Here is a 16,016-nt window from a genome sequence, read left to right on the forward strand (position 1 = left end):
ATTGGTTGGAGACAAGTTAGCAGAATCAGTGAACAAATATAAGTGTAAAATCTAAGAGTGAAATTATTCTTACAGGACAGGCAGCATGGTAAAGACACTGCTACTATTCACTTTATTGTATTTTTTAATTCTTAAAAATAGTTTCCAGATTCTTTTTTCTTTTTTAAGGGTCATCTTTAAAATTTAAAGATGGCAATTAAAGAGTACCTCTTTCATCATCTTTTAAAATACAGCAAACTGAAACATTATATAATTATAAATTTACTTTTTTTGATCTATAGTAATTTATCTTCCCCTTGAATTTATTATTTCTATTTCAAGAGTACACCTGTTACCCTGAATATTTCCTAAGGGAATGATTATAATATTTCAAATGAAATTTATAGAGTTGAATGTACTTTTCTTTTTGAGAGGTTAGACCCGATAAGCTTTAGCTGAGGATGTTGTCTTTTCCTAGTTTTACAACAACTAGGAGTCTGTGCTACTTGGCACATTTTTCTGATTAGCTGTTTATTGCATTGGCCAAAAAGTTCGTTCTGACCCAATAATTATATTCCCGGGAAGTGTCAGTATATGAACAATTCAGAAACGCATTTCTCGTTGTGGAAATTGTTTTCTTAGATTTTTAAAAATGTGCTCAGCTTTTTTCTTTGCCTTCCTTTCCGCTTTTTCTCTTTTTCCTTCTTTCCTTTTTATATTTATTGTGCAATTCAGTTCTTAACTGCTACTTCATTAGCACTAATATGAAATAACTAAATGTAAGAAATAGATATAATAATGTACAGTCCTTTTATGTAAATCAAGCCCTCCTCAATCAGTAAAATATTGGGTTGGCCAAAATGTTCGTTCGGGTTTTTCCATAATGTTACAGAAAAACCCAAACGAACATTTTGACCAACCCAATAGAAGCGCATACTCTTCTTGTTATTACCTGCCAAGACAGTGGGAAGTTCTTTCCTGAAAAAATAGTTACAAGTGTATTTTTAAATGTGCAAATAACTTTTAAGTATGCAAAGATGTGTGGTAGAAGTGTAGAATACATGGTACAACTAAAACTTTTTGGGGGAAACACTTTTGTAATTGAAGTTTCTCAACAATTCAAAATGTGGGTTAGAATTGGGCAGAATAAAAAATATGTATTCATTTGATTAATGAATAGTTGCTATTTGGAGAACAATAAAGGAATTTTTAGTGAATACTGATTACTAAGGTAATAAGCTGGTATAATCAGGCAACTGCTTATTTCTACCTTTATTTGTGTTTTATATCAAGAGTAGGTGGAGACTTCATATTTTCTAATGTTGTTATAGCTACTTCTTTTATTTCTAGGATTCCTAAGGGATTTGTGTGAGGTCTTATTATATTTATTGCTACCTCCTGGAGATTTCCAGAACAAGATCATGCGATACTTTGTCAGGGTAAGCCTAAGCTCATACAAAATACATGGCTGTAAAGAAACTTAGAGTAGTAATTATTAAAATTTTTGTCCCAGGACCCTGTTACGCTCTTAAAAATTATCGAGGGCCCCAAAGAGCTTCTGTTTATGTGGGCTTTATCTATCAGTATTTATTGTATTGTAAATTAAAACTAAGAAATTTTAGAACACAAATACACAAGCCCACATTCCATTAATGGTATCATCACACCATCATGTTCCTTTTTGAAAATATCACTGTATGCTTGTCTCCCCCTACACCCCAGAGGTTCCTGGACAACACCTTGAAAGCTGCCTGAGTTAGAGTTAGATACTTGGATTTTGTGTTATAACAAAGACATGTTTTAAATTTTCTTTAATATAGCTTCACCTATAAATTTACTTAAATTAGACTGACTAAAGTAACACTTCTGGATAGAAACTTTCAAAAAAACCTGGGTAGCTAAGATTCTACTTCTTGTCATTGGAAAATAAGTCAGATGAGAGCAGTAGTCTTGGACTCATTTATTCCCTGGGTATAAACCTTCGGAGTAAAATTCTTTGTGCACAGGTAAAGGAATAACATTTTGGCTTTGGCTACTGGTTGTGATTGAGAAATGCTAGCTAATGCTAACATTAGCCCTTACCCTGGCTGAATGGGTAAAATTGAAGTTTCTAATTTTTCTAAAAATGAAAGCTTATGATCTCTTTAGTCTACCATTCTGCAGAACAGATACACCAATTCCTAAGGTGTCTGTTGTTATTTAATGCTTGTTTGTTATTATTTAAGCAGTATCAATTTCCTAATAGCTCTCTAACTTGAGTTCAGTGCACTTCTCAGGTAGGGTAATGGTACTGTGAAGTGAGAAGAAAATGCTTGATTTTGATGGGAAGAGTCTGATAGATTATATATAGTGAAGACCAATCATTTGGGCTAGTCATTATCAAGGGAAGTAAATATCTGGCATGTCTATCACTAGATTCACACCTACCACTGAAGGAAGATACTTCTAATCAGTCATCATACTCATTCATGCTGATTATTTGGCACCAGAGTCTTTGCCTGGTACTCCAGATAGCCACTGCTAGGCAGTATCTCAGCAGCATTTCACATGGCTGGCCATGTCTTCCTTCTTGAAACTCTGTCTTTTCTTGGGTTCCACGTCATTACTGTCTTCTCTTTTTCTCCTCCTTCGGTCTCTTTTTTAGTCACCTCTATATGCTTTAATTCCTCTTCTTAACTTTTAGATATCCAAGTTGTTCAGTTCTTAGCCCTCTTCTTGCTCATCCATTCCCATGGCTTTAAACACCAGCCAAATGCTAATAAAAATTTATGTCTATAGGCCAGATTCCCTTCTGAGCTCTAGGCCCCTCTGACAGCTGCCCACTAAAATCACTATTTGATAGATTCACAGCCCTTGTAAACTTTAAATGCCCAAGATGGAAATCTTATTCTTGCCTCCAAATCCTGTCTACCTTTTATAAGTCTTTTCTTCATCCCATCTTCATAACTATCCAGGAAATGTTTTAAATCTCAAGTCCTTTTAAAAGGCTTACAATAAGACTGTGCATGATGTGGCTTTGTGTACCTCTCTGGCCTTCATGCCATGCCGTCACTATGTTCCAGCTACATTGGCTTCTCCAGAAGTGCCATTTCTCCCCAGCATAGGACTTGTACTCTTGTACTGTTTTTCATCTGCTTAGAATGATTCTCCTTCTTCTCTTGGCTAAGTTGTATTTGTCCCACATATCTCACTTCCTCAGAAAGGCCTCCAATCTAAAAGCCCCCTCATAATTCCCTATTAGTGTAGGTAAGTACTGTTTTCCTTCATAACATTTACCATATTTTAAAATGACAATTTGGTTGTTGCATTTACTTGCTTGATGCCTCTTTCCCCTAGTAGAATCCTAAGTCCTATAAAGACAGGGACCATATTTTGTATTTATCATGGTTATGTACTTAGTGGTTATCACAGTACCTGCCACATAGCACATACCCAATCAGAGAATTGGGTTTAATGCCAAAGGAAACCTGTTTGTCCTTCTTGCTGGCTGTGGTGGACATGCTATTGCTGCTCCTTAAAGATTAAATTGACTTTTAGGAGACAGGAATGAAGATGAGTCTTGTTACATGGGGTTATAGTTTAAAATAAGTAGGACTGTTTAAAGAGCAAATATGTTTTGCCATAGATTGTTCTTTTAGACCAATATTTTATTTATTTTTGCTTGAGTCTAATTGAGTTGAGTATAATTGTTAGAGCACTGCAATCAGTTTGTTTTTCTTTTAACTTGATAGTTCTTTATCAATTTTCTTTTGTTGATAATTAAATCTAGGTTTTCCCAAAAGACATTTTGTTCAGATTAAATAACAGTTTAGAGAGTTCTTAGTTCTTTCCTTTATATGATGGATCCTTTGTATGGATTGTACAGATCACAGTATTTGACTGAGATAATTGCTGTTTAATTGCTACTCCTTTCTTCCATTACCGTGTTTTATTGATTTAGAGATTCATGGCCTCATTGACTCTATCTTTTGAGCCTTCATATTTGGCAGCTGGTGCTTGTCTTAAAGTATATGAAAATTATCTGGAAATTGCTACATATTTTGGAATATTTAGAACTCTCACTAGAACCTGTAGAGGAATTGTTGAGTCATATGATTACATCTTGACTAACCAAACCCTTTCATGAGGCAGATTAGGAGATCAGTGTAGTTTTCTGAGATATATTGACTGTTTGCATTAACTAATAAGAAGCACTAGATTTATTCAAAAATTTTGTCCACGTGTTTTTTTCTCTCACTTTGAAAAGAAACTTTCAAAAAATACTTGTTGGTGAATTTTCTCCTTACAAAGTACATTTTAAAATGTGAGCTTCTGTGGTCAGATACATAATTTGAAGGAAGGGATTCTATAAATAAATATAATTTTTAAGAAGTTAGAGTTAAAGCTAACCTTGAAAGAATAAGCAATTTCTTCTACTTTGAGACTGTACGGTGTCTCAAAAGAGATTTCAGAAAGTTACTGGAGCCTCCATTAGTGCCTTTTGGAAATACGAATTCATCGTGGGGGAAACGTTGTCAAAAGACTTGTACAACTTACAAAAGTAGAATTTAAATAACATATTTCTTTAAAGGAAAATAAAGTGAAGGCTACCTTCTGTGAACTTACACCAGAAAATGGCACAGATAAATTAGAGATCTGGAAAGAAATAAGTAAATAAATTGGTCCTTTACTTAGAAAAGTGAAACATCCTGTTAAACTTGTAGCTATTTAGCCTCTCCAGTATTCATAAGAAATGATATTTCATAAATTTAGATTTCACAGGCATAAAGGACTGAAGAGTAATAACAGGTAAAAATATTGTCTTAGTAGAATCAGCATTAAATTCTTAGTTCCTTTATTTCTATCATTTAATATTTATAAAATTCCAGCCATGTTTAAGACAATGACCTTGAGAAGAAGAGGCTAAATATTTTTGAAGATACATAAATCAATAGATTAACTAATCTCACTCATATACAAAAAGTTCCTGAAGAGCTGTAGTGTATGAAAGAAGTAGAAGACACAAAATTACATAGAGAATGGTATGTGATAAATGGCTTAAATACAGGGCATTAGTGTATTTTAAACATATAAGTGAAAAAGTGTTCAGCTAGAATGATCAGGGTTTATTTAATTGGAAAATTAATTCTGTATTCAGTCCTTGAAGGAGAGGCAGAATCTTAATAGGTAGGAGCATAAACAGCTGCAAAGAATGGGAAGGTATATTCTAAAGAATGTTGAGTAATTGTTTTAACATATGTTATTTTATTTTTATTATCTTCTATTAGGTAAATTTCAAACTCAGACAGGTATAGAGAATAATACAATAGACATTTATGTACCAACAACCCAGATTTAACCACTTAATATTTTGCTGTAGTTGCTCTGTCCCTCCCTTGAAGGCAATCACTATTCTAAGATTGGTATCTTTTCCTTTTCTTTTTTGTTTTTATACTTTTAATGTAGATGTAGGAATCCATAAACACTTATAGTGCCATGTTTTGCCTTTTAAAAATGAGTATAAATGCTAACATATTAGAAGTATCCTTTTGCTTTTTTTCACTCAACTCTACTTATCATTGTAGCCATGTATCCAAGTTGATATAGGTGGCTTCATCTCATTTAAATGAGGTGTACTAGCTCACCTTTTTGTAAAATCATGTCATTTATCAAGTTTTGCTTTTACATGTACCTTACCTTTCTTAAGTAACAGCATTGTGTTAGGAAATTTACTTTGTGCTCTTGATTTGAGAAGTATATTAGATTAAGTTTGTTTTTAAAATTTTTGTCCAGGAAATCCTTGCACGAGGAATTCTTCTTCCATTAATAAATCAACTCAGTGATCCTGATTATATTAATCAATATATCATATGGATGGTATGTACTTTGTAAAATTACAACTCTTGTTTTTAAAACAGTATTTTAAAATGTACAAATATGATTTGGAGGTCAGGATGATTAAGCAATAATTTATTCAAGAAATTAAGTAAAAATACATCTAAAGATAATCTTTATATTTTCAGTATTTCTATTTGCTTATGTGTTGAATGTACCAGCCAAATTCTCTGTAAGAAAGTTTGTTGATAAGGTAATCTTCCTTACAATTTTGGTGCTGTTTCTACTTATTTAAATTTAAAAAAGGATATTTTATTGTCTTTGTGTATATAGATGATGAGTATTTTTAAAAACTATTTGATTTTAAATACAGCTGTGTTCTGAACTACTTAAATAGTATGTACTTTACATTTTATTCTAAATTTGTTTCTGTAAGTTGCTTAGTATGTCTATAAGATAACTCAGTTTTCTTATTCGTCAGATATATCAAAGGGTTGGTTAGTGGTTATTAAGTTTACTAGCTCTGATTTTTTTTTTCTGGTTATATATGCTTTCAATAAATTCATGGCTGAGGAAGAGTGTAAATGGGCTATTACTGGGAATACTTTGATAGGTACTTCTAGGTCTTTGATTCATTTTTTTTGAATCTGAAATTTCTTCCCCACAGTGTCTTCTGTTAACTCAGTCTAGCTTTCCTAGGAAGGAACTACTTGATTGTTCTTTGTTTAACCATATCCATTATCAGACTTGCCATTTTTTATTGCTGTTCCTGTTGCAGTATTTCTCTCTCCCATCAGATGGTGGGTTACCTGCAGGCAGAAATTATCTTACTATCTTTGTGTTCCTAGAGCCTTTCATGGAGGGCACAGAACTTGATTTTTCCTTTCCTTTGTCAGCTTCTTCAGAGTCCTGCTAGGCTTTACTAAGAGCTTTAAAAATATGCATATCCGCTTAATTAAAATTTTAAACAATACATGTCCTTTGCTTAGGAATTCTACTCCTGAAATTTATTCTAAAGTGCTAATAAGCAAGTTTGCAACAATCCGATTTAAGGTCATTAATGACAGTGTTGCTAGTAATACTAAAAAATTGAAAGCAATTTAATTGTCCCACATAGAGGGATAATTTAGGCATATTGATAGAATAAAATACTATGCCGCCATTATTATGGTAGTGTATCTTTATGAATATGAAAAGATATGCATATTTTTATGTGAAAAGCATAATTAAATATGATGTAGGTATAGATAGCTAATCTTTTAAAAAATAAACATATAAGTAATTATATATTTATGAATGACTGTGATTCTGATAAGATGTATACTGACTGAAATGTTAATAGAGAGGTAGGATCCTGAAAGTTTTAATTTTTCTCTTTTGTTTATATATTTCACTTTACTCACAAGGAGTATTGGTTATGTAACAAAATGATTTTTTAAGAAGTAGGAAACACAGGTCAAATTTAAAAACAAGTAATAAAGCAAGAGTAAATGACATTAAAAAAATTTTTTTTGTAACACAAAAATGGATATTGTATACTTACCTTAAATAATCAGGGTACAGTACTGTATAATCTTACCTATAGTACAGAAAAGGATGCATGCTTATAGTTATCTCTCACTCATGAGGTTAGGAATTATTTTTATTCCTATTTATATTTTTCTTCAGTTTTCAATATTTCTTTTGCTAAGCTTATATTAAGTATATAATTAGTTATATGGGAAAAATGTTTTGGGGGGATTTAACACATACTCAAAAAAGAATTCAGACCATCAAATTTTTACTTGTTCTCCCCACAGTTGGGCTGGTACTATTATTGTGTATGATGGGTGGGTCTTTTTGTTATTTAATGAACAGGAATTGATCACTATTGTACTTAGCTATAAAATATCAGAAAATATATTTAAAAGAGAAGAATATATCAATAAAGGATCTTTAGCCTACTTTGTTGTCTGGTTTGCACACTTTTGGCATTATTTGTGTGGAAAACCCTTTACACGTGTAGGTATTATAAAGATTAAAATTGGCTCAGTTCTTACTCTTTCACCCAGTTAAATTTCATATTAATGATATCTAATTGTATAGTTTATTTCTATTTGAAAGGAAAAGTTTAGAGCAGTGTAGTAGTAACATACATCTTCTCTATATAAAGTGTTCGTGTTACCCAACAATAGTTTAAAATTTTTAAGTCATTTCTAAAAACAGTGTGGACGGATTTGCATTATTCATCTCGAAATATATATTTTATTTCTTTTTAAGACAAACTAGTTAATGTTAAGTCCTATCTCTGACTGTGGAATAGAGTACCTAATTGGTTCATATTGTTACCACCCCCCCACAGAGCAGATAAGTGAACAGCTACGTAACTTGTTTCTTAATGTATTCTTAGAAAAATCAGGTCTTTAAAAGCCTACTTCTTGTTGTATTATTGAAGTAAAATTTATACCAAGTGAGAGAAACTGCCAAGTAGTCCTACAAAGTTGTGTTATAATTCCGTACTTCCACTCACACTGTTTGAGAGTTTGGTCTCTCCACATTCTGATAGACATTTGGCATTGTCATTTTGTTATGGTTAACTTGCACATCCTTGACGACTAATGATTTTGAGCATTTTTTCATGTGTTTATTGGCCTTTTTTTTTTTTTTTTTCCGTAGCTCCGGACTTACACAAATCCCCAGTGCTTTGACTCCTTGTTTAGAATGGACAGTATCCCAAGTTGACTACCTTTTCATAGCTCCCCTTACTGTTTCACTTAGCTTAAATTTTGTTGGCAGTCATACATTCCTTCACAACATCCTCAACTACCTTCCTCTCTCTCTCACTTTATTATTTGCTTGGTGAAACCACACTCTGGTTAAATCCAACTTAACCTTCTACTCCGTTCCTATTCTTAAATAGCAAGTGGCTGGAGAAAAAAGATGAAGTAACAGTTATTTATGTGATGTTATTTATGTGATTCTGTTAAATTTATGTCAGAGAATGCCACTCTTCTGTTTAAAACTCTCCAGTAACTATTCCATTCAGAGTGAAAGCCAAAATATTTACTAAACCCTACCATATTTGCCCTCCATTACCACTGATCTCCATTACTCTTCTACACTTCTTTAGTTTAGCTCTAGCCATCATGGCTTCCTTGCTATTATCAGACATTCTGAGCATGCTCTTTACTTTGTAGTGTGCTATATATCTTACTTACTTTCTTAATAGTCTGTGACCCACAGGAAAATTTAAGTACCAAGAGTACAGAGATTTTCATTTTGTTTTGTTATAAACAGTGGGGATATAGAGGAAAGTTGTGCCTGGCCCATGGTAGGCACTCAAGATTCTGTTTTCACCTAAGCGAGTCTCCCTCCCATCTGTATTTTAAACTTTATTTTCAGATCCGTGATTCTAACTGCAACTATGAGGCCTTTATGAACATTATTAAATTGAGTGACAATATTGGAGAGCTAGAAGCAGTCCGAGATAAAGCAGCAGAAGAATTACAATATCTTCGATCTCTAGATACAGCTGGTGATGGTAAGTATTGATAATTTATTTAAGCATAAGAATGTTTTACTTCTTTAATGATTACTGTGTCTTCAAACAAAACTTTAATTTACCTAAGTGTCATTTGATGCTATTAGTTGTTTTCACCTTAAGTAAATCTGACTTTTATTATGCTAATATGTGCTGAGACTAAAGCACGATAATTTTCTGAATATGAGACTCTTATTATTGCAGTTATCTCTGAAGTAAAGATAATTGGCATGGTTTAATTTTAATTAAATAATTTCACTGTAAAATTTCCAGTTATTTCTTTTATTAAATAAAATAATTGCTCTATTCATTGGTTATTATGTTAAATTTTAGTAAATGTATGTTTAAAGTATTTCACAAGTAACACTGCCACTTTCTACCTCATAATCAATTTGTTTGTTTTTAGATATCAACACCATCAAAAATCAAATAAATAGCTTATTATTTGTAAAGAAAGTATGTGACTCAAGAATACAACGGTTGCAGTCAGGCAAGGTAAGTAAAGTACTTTTGAATTAATATTTAGTTATAAATACTTTATATTCATTAAAACGTCTAGCAAATGACAAAAGGTAGAATATTAACCAGTGTAGCACTCTACAAAAGAACTAAGAATTTAGAAAAAAGTTTATCTTACACAATGTAGTGTATTTGTTAAAACAAACTAAAGAGATAAAAATGCTGCATGAAAAATACTGAAGTAATTAAAGATTTTATTTCTTGATTTATATATTTATCTACTCATGTATTATTTATTCAAAATTCAACATTTATTATATTTTGTACATTGGGCACCTTTTTTTAGATGGACCTAACAGAAATCTCTCTCATGGAGCTTACATTTCCATAACATCTTACAGGAAAACCCGGACGAAGTTTTTGGCCAACCCAGTAGTTGTAGAATCAGAAAATTAACCAATATATAAATTGATGTATTATGTAAAAAATGTAAAAAATAAGTAAATGTGAAAAAAATCAGTAAAGCAAAGTAGGGTGATAGAGAATGTCTGGGAGTGTTTTAGATATATGCTGAGAGATTTGGTGACATTTGAGCAGAGAGAGATGTGAATAAGGAGAGGGTCCTGTGAATTTTTTTTTTTTTTTTAAAGGAATCTTGCAGGCAAAGGTGAGAGCATGCAAAAGCCCTGGAATAGGAAAGTGCCTGGTGAGTTAGAGGAAGTCATTGTGTCTGGTATGGAATGCATGAAAAGGATTGTAGTAGGAGGAATGAAATTAGAGAGGAACCTTGGGGTTTACTGCCATAGTAAGATTTTAAAAAATTCTAATTGTGATAGGAATTCATTGGAGATTTGCCCTGGCAAGTGACATGATGTGACTTATGAGTTAAAATGATTACTTGGACTCTGTGATGAATAGATTGTGGTGGAGTGGTGGGGACAAGAATGGAAACAGATCACTTACAAGACTGTTGCATTAGTTCCATAAGAGATGGCTGTGGAGGTTCATGTGAGAAGTAATTAGAGACTAGATATAGTGCTAACAGGATTTGCTAATGGTTTTAAATACAGGGTGAGAGAGGAAAAAAGGACCCAAGGATGATTCCAGAGTATTTTGGCCTGAGCAACTATATGAACAATGTTGTTGTTTACTAAAATGGATACAGCTGAGGGAGGAGGAAGTCTGGAAGAGAGAATCAAGTTTTGAATGTTTTAGTTTGAGATCCCGGTTTGACATTCAAGTACACATGCTAATTCGTAAACTCGAGTTCAAGGGAATGTTTAGTGATGGAACAAACTTTGAGAATCCTCAGGATTATCAGATGTTTATTTAAAGTTAAGAGACTGGATGAGGTTACCTAAAAGAATGAGTTTAAGTAAGAAGATATCAAGGACTTAGTCCTGAGGCCCTGCAGTTACTTAGTGTTTAAGACAAAGTGAAAGATCTAGCCAAAGAAACAGAGTGACTGGTGAGATTGAAGGAAAACCTGGGAGTGTGATATCCTAGAAGCCAAGTGTAGAAAATGTTTAAAGAAGTGAGAGATCAGGTATATCAAAGGCGACTAATAAGTTGAGTAAGATGAAGATTTAGAATTGACTATTGGGTTTGCCAGCAGGGGAATTATTGGTGATCTGATGATAGCATTTTGGTGGAATAGTGGAGAGAAACCCTGACTGGAGTCAGTCCAGGAGAAAATGGGAAGAAGTGAATTAGAAACTGTGATTATAGGTAGCTGTTTGGAAGAGTTTCATTGTAAGGGAGAAGCAGAGATTTGGGGCTTTAAAACGTAACAAAAACATTTTTTACTACCTTTAGTTTTTAGTGTAGTCACCTTTTTCACGCTGGTTTTCTATTGGAAATTTATTTGTGACTCTCTGGTCTTGTAATTTTGCACTGTACTTAAATTCCTTGAGGAATGGAAGACTTATTTTTAAAAATCTTGAGTTCAGTTTGCTAGTTTAATTATAACTTACATTACTTGAGGCCCACATTTGTTATTTATATGTGTGTGCGGGTGTATGTCTGTCTGTCTTTGTTTCAGTTAACTATATTTTAAAGTGAGTTTATACATGCATGTAAATTCAGAATAGAAGAATAATATGGTTTCACTTGTTCTTACTGTTTCTTTATCTAGTTACCTTACCTAGATCTTAAGAGTTAATGATCCGTACCCATCATTATTTAAAGTCTGTTTGCCTAAACACTTTCCGATATTGAATCCTTTTGAAATTTTGAAACCTTGTTTGGAAGCTTGTCAATTCTATTTTGAATATCAAGCTTTACCTTTTTTAATAGCTCAAGTCATAGTGTTTTCCTTTGGAAGAAAACTCACACTCTTCGCAGAGATGTAGTTTTTTAACCATGCTACTTATCTTAAAGTCTTAGGAGGTGCTTTGTTCTTTTTATCAGAAATAAAGTGATAGTGAATACTCTTTTCCATTCCCTATCTATAGAGGTGCTGCCGGACAGGAAAAAGAGGTGATAAAATCTGAGGAAGGCAGACTTAGGAGAAATCATGCGCTGGGACTAGACTGCTTTACCCCAGACATTTTAAGTTGGTAATCTGTTATTATTAAGTACTTATATGAAGGAGAGATACTAATTACAGAGAAAGCTTTTTTCTCCTTTTTTCAAAACATCTTCCTTTTCCTATGCCTAATTTAGTATCTGCTCCTGAATAAGGCAGCCTATCTAACTTTCAGAAAACCTGTCTATCTTTTTTTAAAAATAGAGGATTGTGAGACATGGATTTGGGAACGCAGAGAAGCTGGTGAAAATCATTCCTGGAAACACTATGGCTCTTTGTGGAAGGGGCAGCAGGTTTTGAGGACACTGACTCATTCTAACCAGCCTTGTCACCCCAGGCAACATTTCCGATCCTCAACTTTCTTATCTGTTGAGTGGGATTGGTAATATTTATCCAATAGGATTGCTGTGGAGATTAATGTGTATAAGGCACCTAGCACAATGCTGGACATGTAGATTCTCTAAATTTGAACCTGTTAACAAATTTTTTTTTCACCCTATGTAGGTAGTTACCTGCTCTCTTGCTTTGAAGTATATGTAATTTACTGTTTAGGTAGACTGAAAAGAATTACACTTTCTATAAAGATTATAGAATTTTTACTCCATTAGGAGCAGATTAACTCGGGAATATTTTCTGTTTTCCCAGTAGATAGACTTCAATCTGTACTTGAAAATACTGGGATTTGTTTATTCTTGAACATATTAAGGTGATCCAGATATCCCCTTTAGCTCCTAAAATGTTCATTTTTGTTTGGAATATATAGAGATAGAGAATCCATGAAAATACATTTAGATTTATTTTTTTATTAGAAGAAATGAGTGCTTATCATACTTTTAATGTGTATTTACTAAGCAGCTCTTAAAATAACTCTAGGAAATTCAGTGAGCTGATACTTTTTATTGGGCACCCACATGTACAAGAAGAGAAACCTTTATTTTTATTCCATTTTAACTTAAATTTTTACATCTGTGTAAAGATCTTTAACCTAGTGAGTGAATAGATGAAGTATTAATTTACATTGACTTTTATTTGTAGGAAATAAATACTGTGAAACTGGCAGCAAACTTTGGGAAACTTTGCACAGTCCCCCTGGACAGCATTCTTGTAGACAATGTTGCACTACAATTTTTTATGGGTAGGTAAATCCATTTTATAAAAATAATATAACCCTTGAAATTTTTAATAATTGTAAATATTGTTAAATTTTAAATACCTGGTATTAGGTGTGGCATATATATCTCTCTTCCACCCCTCATTCTCTGAAATACTTCCTTTTCTTTGGAAACCAGAGATTTATTTTGTTGTCGAGGAAATAAATGCTTATTTTAACTCCAATGTGCATTTGCTAATCTGCTTTTAAATAAACCCCAGGAGATTCTACTATGAATTTAAATTTAAGTTATTTGAGAAAGAATACTTTATCAGGAATACTTGGTGTGTATAACCTGTGTATATCATTTTGGTGCATGAATGGGAGAGGGCTTTGTTTTTATGCCATTTTAATATATAAATATTTATTAATTTTATTAATATTACATCAAAATTGCTTTTATCTGGGGGACATTTCCAGCAAAACTCCCTGATTCTTCATTTCACGATCAAAAACAAATGCATGGCTTATTGAAGAGCCCAAACGTTATTTTTAATATTTATGATAATAGTAATATTGTGATTAATAATCTTTGTTGAGAATGGAAGCTGAATGTTGGTGAAGTAGTTTATTTCTGATGAAACCTTCCCTGGCAGTTTTATCCCCTAGAGATATTTTAGTGAAAAATCAGATTTTTTAAAAAAAATATGTGCTTCCATTTGTTTTTTCTGCATAACTGGTCTTCTCAGCCTAACCAGTTTATGATATAACTATTTTTTTTTAACCTCAAGCGTTTTCTAAACATGTTCAAAATGTGGAGTTTTAAGTATTTGAAACTTTAATCCTTCTTAACTTGTCATACAGCTGTATGCACCCCAAAATGTGTGACTTTAATATCTATGTTGTTATGGATTTTGGTAGATTACATGCAGCAAACTGGAGGTCAGGCACATCTCTTCTTTTGGATGACAGTGGAAGGATACCGGGTTACAGCCCAACAACAGCTAGAAGTTTTATCAAGTCGTCAGAAAGATGGAAGACATCAAACCAACCAAACCAAAGGTCTTTTAAGAGCAGCTGCTGTTGGAATTTATGAACAGTATTTATCAGAAAAGGTGAGAATATATTTTGATTACTTTTTTCTTATCTTCTCTGGCAGTATCATTGATAATGATTTTTGTAGTACTTGTAAATATCCATTATTCATGCTGCTATGCACAACTGCCTTACATTGCCTTATTTAATCCTGGTAATAGTATTATTGTGTATTATCCTCATTTTATAGGTGAAGAAACTGATTCAGTTAGAAAATTGAATTCACTTGTCCAGGGTCATGCAGCTACAAAGTGACAGTTAAAATTCAAGGTCACACACACTGTAGATAATAGGTAGAAAGTAAAAGGATGGTAAAAGGTAAACCATGCAAACAGTAACTAAAATAGAGCTGGAGTGGCTACACCAATATTCGTAATAGATTTTAAGACAAAAAATTGTTACTAGAGAAACGAGGAACATTTTATAATTCTAAAAGGGTCAGTTGATGAGGATGATAAAACAACAAAGCCCCCACATAAATGAAGCACAAACTGACAGAATTGAGGGAGAAGTAGACAATTCAGCAATAATAGTTGGAGACTTCAATACTCACTCTCGAAAACTGATAAAACAATTATACAGAAAATGACCAAGGATATACAAGAATTGAACAGCCCTATAAACCCGTTAGAACTCTCCACATTCTCAGTGGCTTAACTCAACAAAGGTTTATTTCTCTTTCATGCCAGAGTCCAATGAAAGTCAGTGAGGCAGGGTGAGGAGTGGAGAGTGAGAAGCAGTGAATAATAGGGTGACCCAGGCTTCCAGACTCCTTTATTCTTAAAGACATTTATTTTAAAGTGACTTCCGGGGCTTCCCTGGTGGCGCAGTGTTTAAGAATCCTCCTGCCAATGCAGGGGACACGGGTTCGAGCCCTGGTCCAGGATGATCCCACACGCCTCAAAGCAACTAAGCCCGTGTGCAACAGCTACTGAGCCTGAGCTCTAGAGCCTGTGAGCCACAACTACTGAAGCCCGCGCGCCTAGAGCCCCTGCTCCGCGACAACAGAAGACACCTCAACGAGAAGCCTGCGTACCACAAAGAAGAGTAGCCCCCACTCGCTACAACTAGAGAAAGCCTGCATGCAGCAACGAAGACAACGCAGCCAAAAAGGAAAAGAAAAAGAAAACACGGTACATCAAAACTTATGGGATGCAATTAAAGAAGTGCTTACAGGGAAACGTGTAGCCTTAAGTGCCTAATTAGAAAGAAGAAAGATCTCAGATCAACAATCTACGTTTTCACCTTAAAAATCTAGGAAAAGAAAAGCAAGACAAGCAAGACAAGAAAAGCAAGACAAACCCAAGCAAACAGAAGGAAGGAAATAAAATAGTAAAGATCAAAATGGAAATCAGTGAAATAGAAAACAGAAAAAACAATAGTGAAAAATCAGTACGACCAAAAGTTGGGAAAAGAGCAACAAAATTGACAGACCTTTAGCTAGATTGGCCCAGAAAAAAGATACAGATCACCAAAATCATGAATGAAAGAGGAGGCATCACTGCCAACTCTATAGAAATTAAAGGGCCTAT

At 33.4% G+C, this 16,016-nt stretch overlaps 1 protein-coding gene across 4 annotated transcripts in view; it reads left to right on the top strand.

Moving 5' to 3' along the window:
• Positions 1–16,016, top strand: part of SNX13 (sorting nexin 13) — a 140,204-nt gene that overhangs the window by 66,489 nt on the left and 57,699 nt on the right. For all 4 annotated transcript variants that reach the window (XM_065883656.1, XM_065883660.1, XM_065883658.1 and 1 more), the window contains 6 exons: positions 1,330–1,418; positions 5,752–5,835; positions 9,175–9,313; positions 9,720–9,808; positions 13,335–13,434; positions 14,311–14,504. In XM_065883656.1, the coding sequence (XP_065739728.1) occupies positions 1,330–1,418; positions 5,752–5,835; positions 9,175–9,313; positions 9,720–9,808; positions 13,335–13,434; positions 14,311–14,504 (695 nt within the window). The remainder of the gene's footprint in view (positions 1–1,329; positions 1,419–5,751; positions 5,836–9,174; positions 9,314–9,719; positions 9,809–13,334; positions 13,435–14,310; positions 14,505–16,016) is intronic.

This window comes from Phocoena phocoena, chromosome 9 (genome assembly GCF_963924675.1).
Source record: "Phocoena phocoena chromosome 9, mPhoPho1.1, whole genome shotgun sequence".
In the NCBI taxonomy this organism is placed as follows: Eukaryota; Metazoa; Chordata; class Mammalia; order Artiodactyla; family Phocoenidae; genus Phocoena; species Phocoena phocoena.